Source organism: Perna viridis, chromosome 4, assembly GCF_037379345.1.
Source record: "Perna viridis isolate PV_CMFRI_1.1 ecotype Kerala chromosome 4, ASM3737934v1, whole genome shotgun sequence".
Taxonomy (NCBI): domain Eukaryota; kingdom Metazoa; phylum Mollusca; class Bivalvia; order Mytilida; family Mytilidae; genus Perna; species Perna viridis.
Window position 1 is genome coordinate 3,288,300 of NC_142448.1, and position 17,256 is coordinate 3,305,555.

A 17,256-nucleotide genomic window follows, 5' to 3' on the forward strand; every position below is an offset into this window, starting at 1 on the left:
TTTGTTTCATTTTCTGTTTATTGTTAATATAGTTTTGAAAGAAAAATGAAGTTAGTTCTAGACCAATATTTCTTTGTATTAAGAACACATGCTTCAGAACAAATGTTTAAGTAATATATGGTTTGTAGCCTACATTTCTGTGATAATAGCAAGGGCAGATCCTGTCAAACAATGTCAAGAACTAAACATAAAGTCAATGTGGTCCATATTTTTTTTGGTATGATGTAACAATGACTGAGGGATTCAATAAAATTCTACTTAATTCATATAAAAACAATACCTGGTATGTTCTGCATTATTTTCTGACGTTGGGTTTCAAGAGCAAAATAAAATTACATGAATGTGTAAGAAATTAATTGATGCAAAACCTTGATAGGTAAATTGTTCAGTTATTTGGCATGGAAAAACAGAAGAGTAAATAGACTAATGCTATCCTATAATTTTAACTTCATAGTATGTAATTGATTTTGCCAAATGACAAAAGTGTCATTTAATTGTAACCATGAAGACTAACATATCATGTATAATCATGGACACTGAAATGTCATGTGTTACCATGGAGACGAATATGTCATGTATAATCATGGACACTGAAATGTCATGTGTTACCATGGAGACGAATATGTCATGTATAATCATGGAATAAATCAAAATAAGAAATTGATTTATATTGTATGTTTCTATCAGATAGCTTGGTATTTTATTTATTTAAAATTATTTTATGATATAGATGTTTTTCTATGTTATAAATAGCCATAAATCACATGTGAAATAAAGAGTAATCAGTTAGAACCAAGATTCTAGCAGAATCAAAAGAATGTAATCCAGGGACAAAGACCAGAAATGAAAAACAGACAAACACAATAAAAACATAAAATAACTAAAATAATACATACAAAGTAACAAATGCAAATGAGGAACTTGGACTCCACTAAAAACTGGGAGCATGGACCGGTTGCACTTGTAGGGTAAGCATCCGCTGCTTTTCTAGAAACACCTGCCAAGTTGTTCATAAAAAGTCAAGTATGGGGTAGACGGAAGGAAAACTCTGACATGATGAACAAATCAGTTTTCATGATGCTGATGGATATATCGTAATGATCCATAGTTCATGATGATGACCATAAAACTTCTGTAGTGATGACTTCAATCTTGTAGCAACTTAACCCTGTTCCAGAAGCCTAATTGTAAGAAGTCTAGCACGATACAAAAAAATCAGTGTAGATACAACAAGCTCTGGCATAACATATGAGTTGTGATATGATAACTCCATATGTAGATGCTGAAGAAATGTTGCCACAGATGAAAGGAAAGTTGACAATCCTGAATGAAAAGTCATCATGTTTGTCATATAGTTTTGTCAATATTTTTTCTTTACCATCGATCTCTAAGTGTATGTCAATATATGCAGCTGACTTCCCAGTGCCTATAGTATCCTTGATCTCAAGCTCTTTGGAGTAGATGGGATGTATCAAATCCCTGAAACTAGGATTGTTTAACAATAATAAAAAATGTTTTCATGTCAATACACCGCTAAGCTTTCTCTTCTGATGTTTACTTCATGTCAATATCAATCTTGTGATCACAAAATTCAAAATTCATTAGAAAATAACAATAAATATTTAAGAAAATTTAACAAATAAATAGAATGATAAATTAGTTGTCATAAATAACCAAAATATGATATACATGGAATCCTTGGAGATTGGCACTCATATGTTGGTTACTCACACTTTCCATGATTATTTTTTTAAGTTATTAGTTTTGAAGCACCACCTCTTTGTGCAGTAACAAAAGTGATGAGGCCCAAGTTTTCTCCTTTTTATTTTTTAGCTCAAATCTCAATGTTGTCTGATATTAAGTCAGAAAGTATGTTTTGATATAATTAGATATTATTTATATAGGAATACTCTGAAATAAAATAGAGCATACACATGTTCTGTTCCTTGACATTTTTCTTTATATATATGACATCAAGTACAATTTGAAATGCATTTAGAATTTCTCAGAATGTATTGACAACCCCCTACTGAAAGTTATTGCATGAATATTTACACTAGAGTTAAACAAGTTATATATATATTGATTCAGAAGCTGCTTCGTTTCATTAGAACTTTAGTAACTTAAATATTTGTTTTCTCCATTAGATTAGTTTGAAGTTTATTGACATTGTTATTTATTGTTTCTTAAATTGATTCTTAAGTCATTAGAGCGCTACCATTTGACAAAGTAAGGAGTGTCTTTACTGCCATGGATAGAGGAATCAAAACTTATAATTTATTGGTAAGTTTAATGCTAACATCACATTGATTATAACATTATTACAGGGATTTTTTGTAGAGTGCTTTTTCTTGCAATAGATGTACTTACGTTTTTATGAATAATTTCTAGGAAAAAAGTAATAAAATCCACACACACCCCCCCCCCCCAAAAAAAAAAAAGGGAAAAAAAGTAAACGAAAGAAAAAATACATATCTATGAAATATATTTTAATTTGAATATAACAGTACAGTTGTTAATTTAAGATACGTATAAAGATAAAATACTTGTTTTAAAAATAATTCATGTGAATTGATTACACACATTCTCACTGACACTCCCCTGTCAACTCACTTCACATTTAACCACTTTTGATGAAAGTTAAGTATCATTAGAATAGTTCATTTTGCTTTGTTATTTAAGAGTAATAAGGTATTGAGAGTTGATAGAACTGTTATACTGTGATAGTAGAGGAAGGAAAATACATGGTGGAATGCACCAGCATATAACCTAAATTAAAATATAGATTATTTTAAGAGATCAACATAAAGATCTTCAACAAGTGTAAACACACCTAACGTAAGCTCTAAAAGGCCCAGAAAACAAAAGTCATAAAATTCATGGTCACTTCCTCAAAAATAATTTAAGAAATAAAACCAAATATTGTGTTAGTGTCATAATATTTTTCATCAATTATTTTTTGTGATTTTTTTTTTATATTTTTGTAAAAACAGAACAAACAAAACTATTTTGTTTATGTTAGTTTCTGACACTTTTGTGTATGTTAGTTTCTGGCACTTTTGTGTATGTTTGTTTCTGTTACTTTTGTGTATGTTAGTTTCCGGCACTTTTGTGTAAGACTTGTGGCATTTTAGAAATTTGTGTTTTCCATTATTGTTCAAAATCTGTATAAAATTTTTGAAAGTTGTTAAAAAAAAGTGTTCAATCTGGGCATTTAGTATGGATGTAAATAGTTTACCCATACAGTTCAAAATAATAATGGGTCTTTAATTTTTTTTTTATCTGTTTTTGCTACCATATTTGATGTAAAATGGTATAATATTCACAACTAACCAACTCTCGAGTACAATTCCAGATTCAAATACTATATTGAACAGTTTCAAACAAATTGACATAAGGGAATTACATGTTTTGATATACCCTTTTATAATTTGATCATCGACACAGGCTTTTCCATTTATCAAATTCTTAATACAATTTAGAATTTCATCTTCAGAAATCTTTTCATTTAAGATAGTGTTAGATTTGTCTTATCATTATAAAAATTGTCCTCATTAAAACATTTAGTTATGTTGATTCTAAACCTTTCAAGTACATTTTGTTAGGATATCATACATATAGAATATATTTTGTCTTATCAAGATAAAAATTAATAGTGACTTTGCTTTTAATATGTTTTTTTTTTTTTTTTTCAGAAAGTGTTGTCAGTTTTTTTTGTGTTCAGTGTTTCAAAGGTCTTATCAGGTATGTCCTAATTTTAGATTTAGTATTCAACCTACCATGAAAAGTTTTTTTTTTGAATATTTTCACTTTAAAAAGTAATGAAATATATTGAAATACAATTTTATTAACCAACATATTTTTATTTTTAATTGATCCTGTCATAAAATAAAACATTTGTAACAAGTAATGAATAAGTTTATCTACTGTGTATTTAAAAAAAAATGTCAAAAATTAAATTAAGTATTTCCTTCTGTAATACAAATTATATACAATGACTTCTTTTATTGAATTCATTTGATAATGTATCATTTTCAATTAGAAAATGTGAATCAACAATGTGGATGAATCCTGTTGTTGAACTGGAATAAATATTTAGCCACATTTTAAGTATCAATCTTTATAAAAAACCAGACAGAAGGTGATTCATGCATGCCAAAGACCCACCAAATTCAGTTTAATTTCTTGTTCATAATCAGTTACTGATCACATATCCAGCCTTAGTTTTTCATTGGGTTGTTGCACTTTTGAGAAAAAAAATATATAGATTGTACATGAAATTGGAACTTTGCAAGAGTTATCATTCTTGATTTTATTTTGATTTGGTTGATTTTAGTGGGAGATAAATGTAATATTTTCTCAAAAGTGCAGATATGAATACAGAAATAAATATTGTTTTGTAAATAAATAGCATATGAAAAAGCATTGTTTGTTCGGTGGGTTTTTCTACTACATGGATCACTTTACTATTGGCAGTGTCTGATATTTATGTGGACTTGTACTTAAAACTACAATCATGATTAAAATGCATTGTGTGTGTGTGCTGCAGGGCAATATTTCTATTTCTTTATATGAAGATTTAGTTTCATACAATATACATGATAGTAAATACTTATATGTAACAGGTAACTTTATAATTAGTCAACTTTTTTCTCCAACTTTCCAGACATCTTTTTTTTACTTTAATTGATCCTCAAACCAATAATGGGAGATACTGGAAGAACTTATATGGAATTTGACCAAAAAATTTGTCATTGCCCCTCCTTCAATATGATTAATCGGTGAAGCTGTATAAGATCGTGACGTTAGTTATTGAAATAGACAGGCTCTTTATAATGAGGTGTACTGATAAATCATGTTGATCAATGCATGTAATGTGTCTTATTGTTATTTTAATTTTTAGTTTATTCTGAGAAAGTGACATCATTCTGTAATGTGTTAACACTTGTTGAAGACCTTCTAGTGGTCTCTAAAAGTATTTACTGTTTTGTATTTAGGTTATATGCTGGTGCATTTTTATGTTTTACCATATCCATTCCTTTTTCTATGATAAGAAATAAACAGGAGTCTCCATGATCTATTTCTATTCTGATGTTTATGACTACAATTCAAATTTTCTGAAATATTTTAACCTTTGGTGACCTGTAAACAGAAGACTGCGAGAGACTCCATTAATTGATTTTAGAAAATGACATGAATAAGCGGAAAAAATAGGAGTCTCCATAAATTATCAAGTCTCCAATATGACTACAAATTTTAAGTATTCTGATCAATTGCAACCAATGGAGATATTCAAAGTTCTTAATAAACTTTAACAAATCCATTTCTCTTTATAAACTTACTATACCAACCAAGATGCCCTTTATTCACTATACCTATTATGAAGCCCCTTAGAAAAGCAACATCTAAGGAATATGGTTGCCCTAATTCGGGGATGACACTATGTGCAAAGTGTTCAAAGTTATAATGGTTTACATCCATAGATCCCATAATTGACACTTTGGGTCCCCTGTACATGCTATAGGGTGTGTAAGTCTTATCATGTGACCCCGTGATTTCATGAGAATGGGTCCTAGTCTACCATTCAAAAGCATAGTGATTTTTCATTTAGAGAGCATTGAGTTCAGTGCTAAGGGCAAAAATCTTTCTGTATAAAAAATACCAATAAAAATGACAAATAACTATTTCTACATGATAAATGAAGTAAGAAAATACATAAACTAGAAGATTTTGCATTGTTATACAGTGTTTTGAGTACCCGGAAGTAACCAATAAAATACAGATCAGTCTCCGGTTTTCAATACGTTCTACATCGGAAATTCCGTTTAAGAAAATGAAACTAGAACGAGACTTACATACCTTATACCAACCAAGATGGCCTCTATTCACTCTGCCTATTGTGTAGCCCCTTAGGAAAGCAACATCAAAGAGGAATATGGTTGCCCTAATTCGGGGATGACACTATGCGCAAAGTGTTCAAAGTTATAATGGTTTACGTCCATAGATCCCATAATTGACACTTTCGGTCCCCCGTACATGCTATACCAACAGTGTTAACATCATTCTGAATTTTTCAGACCCTTGTTTATATATGGTGTAAACTGCACTCTTTTACTGATAATGAATATTTTGAAAGTAAGATGTCAGATTTACTGACATTATTCATGTACTGGAAATACTGTAATGTTGTTTTCATGTAATTGCAGGCTTGTTATTTTACTGAAATATATCTTATTTTCCACCATGTTTATGATGTTTTAATGTAAGAAAGAAAATGATCTAAATTATTGGTTCTCAAAATTAGATTTTTTTGTGATGGGATTTTTCAACTTGCATACCTGTTAACCTGTGGGAGATTCTCTCCCAACATCTTTGTCTCATGTGGAAGATTCTCCCCTGTGTCACTGTCTCGTGTTAGAGATTTTCCCTAATTGTCATTGTCTCATGTGGGACATTTTTACGTAAAAGCAAATTTTTGATGTAATAATTCAATTATTTAGTATTTTTTTACAGAATATATAGTTGATTTAAAAAAAAATCTCCCACAAATCTTAAAATTCTCAACTTTTCATTGATTTTGTGGGAGTTTCCCTCTTGAGGGTGAACAGGTATGTTATCTGTGTCAGTATATCTCTGATGTGGGATGGTCAACAGGTATGTTATCTGTGTCGGTATAAATCTAATATAAATATACTATAGATCATAGAATTATTTTTTTATACTTCTGAGGAAATTTGATATTTTTTATCAGTAATGGAAAAACAATAATTAAATTAAAGTTTTTAATAACATTGTGAAGTGATAAAGGATGCAATATAATATTTTAACATTTCAGATATGCGCTGTTTTTCAGAGCCAGTTTTGCAATGCAAAATGTTTTGAAAAATAGTAAAAATCAGAACATTAATTTAATGGAGTGTTTACTTCATTTCAGTTTATCATGGATGTTACCAGGATTCCCCAGTCACTAGAGAACTTCATGTAAATCCAGGGAGCTATAAGCCCTCCAATATTGATGCCACTGAGTGTGAGTCTCTCTGTAGTCAGCTGGGATATGGGTATGCAGGCCTTACAGCAGGCATGGTCTGTTTATGTGGCCACACAATCTCCTCAGGAACATCTGGTACATGTGATGCCACTTGTCCAGGGGACATAACTCAGACTTGTGGTACAAGTGACATCTATGACAGTGTATACACAGCCCCCGTGGTACTCAGTGGATTCAAGATAGTTCCTGCTTCTGGTAAGTACCTTGTAATGATATGTTTTAAAATACTTTAACTGAATTCAAGTAAGGGGCTAATTATTCAATGGAATGATCATGTGTGTTTAGTTGTTAATCTTATAATGCATATAAGAAAGTTAAAATGATGATAGTGATAGTTTCATGAAAATCAAATATCTATATATTTATAGCAAATACTATACAAAAGTTTTTATGATCTTTGACAATCTCCTTTCAAAATGTTGTGTAAAACAAAAAGTGTTTTTTATTTTTTTAAAGATGTCCTGGAGACTTATGCTCTTAGCACCATTAACTTCAATCTGACTGGAGGAACTAGTGTTACATTTAATGGAACTGTGTTTGATGGAGGACCAAGCTTTGGACCTATATCCACTCAGTACATAGACTATAACATCCGTCAGTCAGGAGATGTGGCAGTGAAGGCTAGTGCTTCTGATGACATGACTACTCTGTATCATGATACAGTACTGAAGGTATGAATTAATACTTCCTTCATTTTTCTGCATACAGAGTTATTCCCATTTGTAAGAGTAGCCTTTCATTAGTACAGGTATCTTTAACATATATTTTTTTACTCCCATTCAGTTACTACCAATAAGACAGCTTATTGTTTTGTCTGCTGCATAAAGAACTTCTTTCCTTCAAATATTCATTATATTGAAGTCCACTTGAACAGATTTTCTAAACTTTTCATGATAATGTTGAACATCAACACTGTGAACTGGTGCACATTTGGGGGTATGAATGAAATACAGGAAAAAATAATTGCATTATGATAATGTTGACCATCAACACTGTGAACTGGTGCACATTTGGGTATGAATGAAATACAGAAAAAAAATAATTGCATTATGGTTAATTATACATGTAATGTAATGAGGACTTTTCGGGTGACAAATTAAGTACAAATCAATCAGATCTTTACATACATAGATAAAAAAAAGTATGGACAATAAAATACAGATGGCATTTAAAATTTACCATTTAAGTAGCACTCTTCATTTAAATCAGACAGAAGGTGATTCATGCATGTCAAAAACACACTAAATTCATTTCTATTTCCTGTTTACATACAGATCACATAATCAGTCTAGTTCTTCGTTTGGGGGAACTTTGCTTTTGAGATATAATTTATATAGATTGTACCTGAAATGAACACTTTGCAGGAGTTATTGTTCTTGATTTGGTTTGATTTGGTTGATTTTAGTGAGAGATAAATTTAGTTTTCTTGAAAGTACAGATCTAAATACAAAAAGTACTATTATCACAAAAAGGATAGCATATGTAGACCAAAAAAAACCCATTATCTGTTACATGGGTTTCTCTACATCATGAATCACCTTACAATAGGAATTTTATATGGACTGGTACTTAATTATTAGGAATTATGGCCCCTATCTTCAAACATAAACACAGACCTAATATAATGGATAAAATAAACTGAAAATATCTACTGTGGCAGTGAAACAGAATTATAACTGTCATATTGAAAAGAGGAAAGCAAAATGCAATGCATTTACCCAGAATAAATTCTGCCATTGTCAAGTTTGAAAATATTTTGCTCAAGTATTCAAAACTTATACATTAGCAATAAGGTTTGAAAGTATACTGATTTACTAATAACTATAATTCCTTTAAAAGGATTATTCATTCGTTAAATGTGCATATGTGACAGGTTCAAACAAGAGTGAAGCAACTAACATTGACCTGTGAACTTACTGTTGTCATGAGAACCAGATTTGTATGTCATTTGACTATTGCCATGGGAACCAGCCTGACCATTTCAGTAGATATGGGTGATGGTACAGTTTACCCTATGCAGTCTCCAGGTAATCATATAAATAAGGCCCCCTCTAAATAGACACTTCCATTCCATTCCACTAATAGAATAAAAACTCTCCTATCCTTAAATTCTCAAGAACCTGATAGGTAACTAAAAATTGACACTTTTGTTCTACATGGCCTCAGCTAACATTCTTAAGTTAAATAATAAATAATGCATTACTATCAAAATTCAGCTATTTTTGGATTTTTTATATATAGACTGATTTTTTTAGTGTTAATATCCCATATGAAAATTGAACTATCAAAAATTTGATTGTAAACATTTTTTTCAGATACAAGAGGGTTTACATCAGGGCAGTCTTCAGGGTTAATATCTGGGACATCATATCCAGGTGATATGCTTTACCTTATGCCTGAGCATACCTTCACTTCAAATGGTACAATTGTGGGATTAGAGTTTGAGGCATCATCTACAGGCTTAATACATATTCAGGTACTTGTACATCATTTTATATTAATTGGGAAGTATATCTGTTTTTTTCTTAGTTCTGCTACATGTAATTTTATACTTTCAGGTTTACTTTACATCTTAAGTGATCAGATGTTTTGTTTACATGTTTTTAGGTTTACAAACCAGCATGTACATTAGGCTATACCTATTGTCCAAAGAGTAATGCATGTATCATGGATGGTTTATCATGTGGCAGTCAGACAACTGCATCTCGCTGGAAACAACAGTGTGGTACTAGTGCTGTCTATAGTCTGGTCAAAAAGAAATGTGTAGACACAACAAATGGTCAAGTTATACCTAATCCTGTCATCCAAGACTGGTCTCAAATTCCTTTCTCTAACTACACTTTTGCTGGTGAAATAATTGTGGATATCATAAATACAGGTCAACAGTTTTATGAAGTCCCAGATTCTGACTTATTGTCTGTTTCGATGGGAGATATTTTGGCTATCAAAGAGCCTGCTGGTAAATTGGCCATTAGGGATTCAACAGGAAAACATTATGAATTCTACTATGATGTAAATAGTGATGGTAATTGGGCTACTAGAACATCATTGGGGTACAACTTGTTGACTACTCCTACTGTATTTGAAGGACAGCACGCTCTGAAAATGTTCCTTGAGAAACCATCAAGAATTAAGTTTCGTCACACATTCACTGGCTATGAGTATTTCTACAATGTAACAGCCACAATACAGAATAATGTGACTATACCACCAGCTCAGGCCGTTGCACTAGTGGAACAGCTGATATTAATCTCAGAGTTCTCCATTGTTGCTCCTTTCTCAGGTAATTTTTATAAATGTCCTTGCTGGTAAGACTTATCATGCCAATAGGGTATAGTTATGTATATACATGTATTGTTATTTACATTAAAGTCAGTAGGATATATAAAGCTGTATTTTAAGGATTCTGTAGTGGTTATAATGAATGAATGTTGTCCTCAAGTACAAGCAACAAATCATGGCTGATGTATATTGTTCTGTATTTTTGTTTTATGTATCTGACGAGCACTACAACTTGTCTTTCTGTAAAAATAGGAAAACAGTTACTGCAGGAAGTTTTGTTAAATTTGTTATTTTAATTGTCTTTTACCATTTTGTTTCAAGTGGCAACAAATGCAAGCTTCATATTTAATCTGACTCTCCACAATGGAACGAAGCCAGTGTATACATGGGACTTTGGGAATGGTAATGGGAATGTCACTACAGACAAATACCAGGAGTACATATACAATACATCAGGAGTCTATACTGTCACTGTAACAGCGGCTAATGCTGTCAATGATTATACAACCAGTGTAAGTCACATGACACATTACTTTTATTATCTAAGATGTCATTTTATGCCCCTGCAATGTTCAGTTAGGGGGCATATTGTTTTACCCCTGTCCGTCCGTAATTCTGTCGAGCCGTCCTGTTCAGGGTATATAGTTATTCCATTTAACTCCTCATACAGTATTTAGGGTACATAATTGATACTTTGCAGAATGATTATATATGGATTGAAGATGTGCATATTGTCAGGGTATTGATATCTATCAATATTTGACAGTTTGATGGATAGTCATTTTGTCACCATTTTGAGTGAATAGGATAATGTCTATACCAGATAACAGTTGTTTAGTTGTGAGTTTGTACACATATATCTAAAACTACTAGAGATACCAAAAAGTAAATGTGACTCTCCTTCTTCAGCTTAAAAAGCTTTACCAAAGTCTTAATTTGATCTTCAATTTACTCCTTATAAGATTTGTTGTCCTTAAAAACCAATATGATGTTTTTGCTGTTTTCAGTTTAATTCTCAAAAACTGATATAGATAATAAAAAATAATAAATCGCTGAAATGATCTTATTGACAAGGTCTATGAAAGTTTCCATTGGGTCTATGCTGTACATCCTTAGTTATGTTTTCTATATTTCAGTATGTAATAATAGTGCAGGATACAGTACAAAACCTGACTGTTGAGAAGGAACATATACCAACAATCTGGGGGAACTTATCTTCAGTCATCTGGAATATAACTCAAGGTACAGTATATACCAACAATCTGGGGAAACTTATCATCAGTCATCTGGAACATAACTCAAGGTAAAGTATATACCCAATGATATGGGGGAACTTGTCTTCAGTCATCTGGAATATAATTCAAGGTAAAGTATTGACATCTTCTGGTGGTTCCTATATACCCTATTTTGGAATATAACTCCTAACCATGGCACCACAGAACTTAAAAATCTAACCAAATTTTGGACTGTTTATTGACATGCAGAACTGTGATTGCAGTTATCATGAAACTTAACAATATTCTCATTTTGAAGCAAAAATATAAAGTGTACACACAAGGATTTGCTCCACTATCAAACAGGCAGTCCAACTAGTATATAACCATGAAAAGGGTGACCTCAGATTTATTGTTCCTTGCCTTGTCTCAATTTTTATATAAAAAAAATGAAATCAAACAAATTTCTATTCACTGCTCTGCAATCACTTAACAATTGATGAATCTAATGAGTAAACATAGGTATCATCTTTAAATACTTTTAATTCAGTCAACACAAGGATTTGAACGTTCAAACTCCATATTTCTACAACTGCTTGGACTACTACTGTGAAACTACTGTGACCTACATCACTGGACAAACCAGGTAACTGAGGTTTCCTCAGGACTTATTACGTTATTTATGATAACACTAGAAACACAAATTTTCCAGAACTTTCTAGTGTCACCCTTTTTATGTTTATAAACTACATAATTGATAGTGGAAGCAAGTCCCTGTGGCATGCAGTTGTGTCCTGAAAAAAAAACACCCATAGAAATATTGAGTTACAGAAAACTAGAACCACCTAATAAACACAGTCGCTATTTCAGGCATCAATGCGATGTATTAAGCTGAGATTGTTCACCTCCTCCACTTTCTCACTTATATCTCTGTATGTTTCAGGCACAAATGTGACATATATAGCTGAGGTTGGAAATGAACAGTTGTTCACTGTCAGACCACCTCCACTTTCTCACTTAAATATCTTTATGTTTCAGGCACCAATGTGACAAATAAAATCGAGGTTGGAATTGGACCATTCTTCACTGTCAGACCACCTCCACTTTCTCACTTAAATATCTTTATGTTTCAGGCACCAATATGACATATAAAGCTTAGGTTGGAAATAGACCATTCTTCACCGTCAGACCACCTCCATTTTCTCACTTAAATATCTTTGTGTTTCAGGCACCAATGTCACATCTAGAGCTGAGGTTGGAAATGGACCGTTCTTCACTGTCAGACCACCTCCACTTTCTCACTTAAATATCTTTATGTTTCAGGCACCAATGTGACATATAAAGCTGATATGGGAGACGGACAGTTCTACATATTTGACTATCCATTCAGTGGTGTTATTAGTATGATCAATAATACTTCAGTGAACAATTCTGTATTGCAACCTACATATAATGGATCTGTCAATGGTAATATATAGTCCCAGTTGTTTTCTCTAAAATTAACAATATTTGCTTCCTTCTTGAATTTGAAATAACACAATGGTATAAGATTAGACAATGTGCCATAGTTTGACATATTAGAAAGGTATAATTTATTATAGAAAAGATACAAAAAAATGAAAGACAGAGGAATTAGAAATTCTGCTAAGAAAAGAGTCTAGTAATGTTTTCTTGCATTTGTTATCAGATTTAATTCAGTATCAAAATAACATTTAAAAAGTAAGGCTTTATTTTGTTTAAAAAATTTAACTGTATAAAGCATTGTTTGACATTTGGTTGTACACTGTGTTAAGGTTAGTACATGTGTTCTATGCCTATTATAGTTATATATATGATTAAGTTTTCTTTACATACCACAACAGTGAAAGAAAGAATGTACATTTGTAAATAAATTGATAGTAATAAAATCCACATCCTTTCTACTGACAAAAATGTGTTAAATGTTGAGGCTCCATTTATTGAATTTTTTTGGGAGGCAGAAACTTTTGCTTTAACAATGATTTACTGATTCACTGTTGTTTTTTTTTAGAAATGGAGGGTTACCTTTCCCATTTGTACCTGACTTCTGCTTTTTACACCTTTACCTTAATAGCAGAGAACCTAGTTAGTTCTATGAATGTTACATTTATCATCCCAGTACAGGATCTCATCACAGGGCTAATTGTAGAACCAACATCTCCCATCCCATTCTTCAGCTCAAGACAAGTCAACATGTTCCTCTCTAGTGGGTCACATTTAGAGATTCATGCTGAACTGAATGGAACTGTATTGAACCTGACCAGTTTTGATGAACCTGCTGGTAAAGGTTTTGTGATGGTTTTCCCAGATTCATACACCACAGTGGGAAGACATATTTTAGAGGTAAACATGACCAATTTAGTCAGCCCAATGATGTCTGATTCGATAGAGGTTTGGATAGACTACCTGATAACCAACCTAACTGTTGATATTGATAGACCATTTGTACCTGTTGGTGATGCTGTTAACTTTGACATAGGAATGTTTTGGTGTTCAAGATTTACTTCATACATTGATTTCAAGGATTTTTCTCCCATAGAAAGTAATTACCTGGAGTTAATGTTGGAGCCTGAGACATTGAACTATACACATATCTTCCTGGCCCCTGGAATATATAGTGTAAACTTCACCATAGAAACACCTGTGGATTACCACAACAGTCAGCATGACATTTATGTTCAGTATGGAGTTAAAAATATTGATGTCCAGTGGACCACTGTTGTCAGAATAGAACCAGGTGCTGCAGGAGGCCCAGCAAAGATCTGGTTGAGATTTATGGGTGGGGTACCAGTACCAACAGCAGCATCCTTCTTTATAAACTTTGATGACAATTCTACTACTACTGATGATTTTGTGGAACCAGAAGCAGTGTCTGTACCAACAACAACTGAAAAACCTGATTGTGAGGAAGTTTTTCGCCTTTGCACAACATCAACCATAAACCCCAATGATACCATGGAAGCAATAACATTAGCAGTAAATACCACAAAGGAACCAGTGCCTACACCTCCAGATTGCCCAGAACATCTATTAAGTGCCTGTCTGATTACTTTACCACCAAATGCTACAGAACCAACCCCTGCTGAAGTCACAACAATGGCTGAAGACTTTTTTGCCATTCCAGTTGGCCATGTATATCTTGAAGAGAACTTCTATAATGTATCCATCAATATATCAAATCTGGTCAGTTCAATGTTTTTTTCAGTATCTATCGATGCAGACAAACCAATCTATGGTTTAACTCTGACCCCATACCCTATGTATGTCCCTATTGATACATATGCTGCATTAAATGCTACTATGTCATGGGGAAGTCGTGCTACATGTACATGGGATGTTGGTGATGGTAGTCCATTTGTCAATAAGGACTGTGACCATTATGAAGAAAGGACTTACAAACATTTCTTTCCAGTTGTTGGAGTTTATCATGCTAAGTTACATGCTGAGAACAGTTTGAGTTCTTCTGATGTTTCTTCATCAACTGGTCCTATCTATGTACAGATACCTGTCACTAAGTTCCTCCTTAGATGTCCAACTAATGTTAACTACATAGGTCCACCATTTACACCCACATATGAAAAAAATGTAACCTTCCAACTGTTGTGGACTCATCACCAAAACAGATATCCAACAAATGCATCCTATAGTATTGATTTTGGTGATGGTACTGTCACCACACCTAAACTCCTTCCTACAACCTTTCAAGATAACAATTATGAGGCTGGCAAACATATGGTGTTTGATGTCTTCCATACTTATACCAGGGGAGGTAACTACACTGCTAAAATTAACATTTGGAATCTGGTTAGTAATGAGAACTACACAGCAGACCATGATCTGTATGAAGCCATTACTGGCTTAGGTTTAACAATTCTGGATTACAATCCTGATACTGGAATAGGGAAAACTGGTGGGGGTCCTCTCAGTAATTACTACACACAAGAACACCCTGTGCAGGTTATTGCTACATTGGAACGTGGATCCCATGTCACATATGAATGGACATATGGAGACACTAACAATAATCCAGATGAATCTTATTACTATGAGAATGAAGCTTTTCATATGTATGATGATGATATATGCTATAATGTTACTATCCGAGTAGAAAACTTTCACAACTCTGCAGAGCTTACAAAACTAATATGTATTCAGCGTGGTTGTTTTAACATTTCTATATTTTGTGACCACCCACGTGGCAAGAACTCAACATTTTCCTATCAGATTCACCCAGGCACAGTGGGATCTGATGCATGTTATCTGATAGACTTGACAGAAATGGCTGACCCCAATCAGTACATTATGTTTGGAAATGCCTTACAGTGTCAAGATATTCCTGAATGGAACCATATATGGACAGATCCAGACAAGATGTGGTTTGAGAAAGATTCAGATATCTGGTATTCCAACAAAACTGATAATCCATATGACTATAATATTACATTACACTCAACATTCATTCTAGAGGGATATTATACTGTGACAATGTACTGCCAGAATAAGGTAGCAAATGAAAATTTTGATTTCCGTGTTGGTGTCACTAAAGGACCTTGCTGGTGGCCCTATGTTAATGTATCTGCTCCAAATACTTGTGATGAACCCATGTGTGACAATGATTTAGAAGGACTGAAAACTCATTATAAATCAGAAAAACTAGTTGTCAAATCTGATGTTAATATAAACTGTACAGCTACTAAGGTTGCTTATTTCTGGTGGCAAGTATTTAAGGTTGATGAAGCAACTGGGAATGAAACTGAGATTATTGACTTAAATGGTGCTGATGTGTTTTCTATAGGAGCAAGACAGTTAATTATAGAGCCAAGAACTCTTGATTATGGTCTATATAGATTCAGGCTCAATGTCAGTATGAATGAAGTTATAGGAATGTACAGTATAGATAACTGTTTTATCAGAATTATACCAACCCCCATCACAGTCCAGATCACTGGAGGAGACTTTATGATGAGGAGGTGGGGAGCCATAGATCCCCTCAACATTGATGGACTCACTAATGCCATTGATCCTGATGTTGATGCCAGTGATAAATCAGGCATGAAATTTATATGGATGTGTCGACGACTTTGTGAGACATGGCCAACATTTGATAATGATTGGTCGATTAAGACTCCATTTCAAACAAACTGTACATACTCTGCAGGAGATGCTCAGAATGACAGGGGATGTTCTAAAGTTGATGGAATTGACAGTTCAGGTCAGTATATATATTACATATTATATATATATATAAGGTCCATATGTTAATGTAAACCTTGGGATTTTTATATCCATCTATTATTTTGTGTAATATATTGAACCGATATGAAATTATAAGGGGTTGAATTATGCAAAGAACCTTACAACCATGAATGTTCTCGACCCGTGTTACAAATGTCATAACAAGGCAGTAGTCAACTATTTTTTCTATACTTACTTTTACAAATATATTGTAACTACTTGTAAATGATAAAAATAATCTCAGAAGAAGATACATTTGATACAAAAAAATCTTCTTTTTCTAAGGTTTATTGGAATTCAGTGGTCTGCTTTTGATAAAATATTGTTTATAGGGCACCAATTTTCGTGGTTTTCATTGGTAGGCCAAACCACAAGTTTTTGGTTCCCAGCGAAAAAGGAGATTTCCATTGATGTGTATACTGAAAGCCTAAAACCACAAATTCAAGAATCCACAAACTT

The 17,256-nt window shown here is 32.8% G+C and overlaps 1 protein-coding gene across 1 annotated transcript in view; it reads left to right on the plus strand.

Moving 5' to 3' along the window:
* Positions 1 to 2,127: 2,127 nt before the first annotated feature.
* LOC148618469 (uncharacterized) overlaps positions 2,128 to 17,256 on the plus strand; it is a 53,034-nt gene continuing 37,905 nt past the window's right edge. The window contains exons 1-11 of the mRNA XM_088577451.1: positions 2,128 to 2,283; positions 3,696 to 3,744; positions 6,935 to 7,243; positions 7,505 to 7,719; positions 8,922 to 9,075; positions 9,364 to 9,524; positions 9,656 to 10,331; positions 10,652 to 10,842; positions 11,467 to 11,572; positions 12,868 to 13,011; positions 13,574 to 16,774. Of these exons, the coding sequence (XP_088433577.1) occupies positions 2,251 to 2,283; positions 3,696 to 3,744; positions 6,935 to 7,243; positions 7,505 to 7,719; positions 8,922 to 9,075; positions 9,364 to 9,524; positions 9,656 to 10,331; positions 10,652 to 10,842; positions 11,467 to 11,572; positions 12,868 to 13,011; positions 13,574 to 16,774 (5,239 nt within the window). The 5' untranslated portion in view covers positions 2,128 to 2,250. The remainder of the gene's footprint in view (positions 2,284 to 3,695; positions 3,745 to 6,934; positions 7,244 to 7,504; positions 7,720 to 8,921; positions 9,076 to 9,363; positions 9,525 to 9,655; positions 10,332 to 10,651; positions 10,843 to 11,466; positions 11,573 to 12,867; positions 13,012 to 13,573; positions 16,775 to 17,256) is intronic.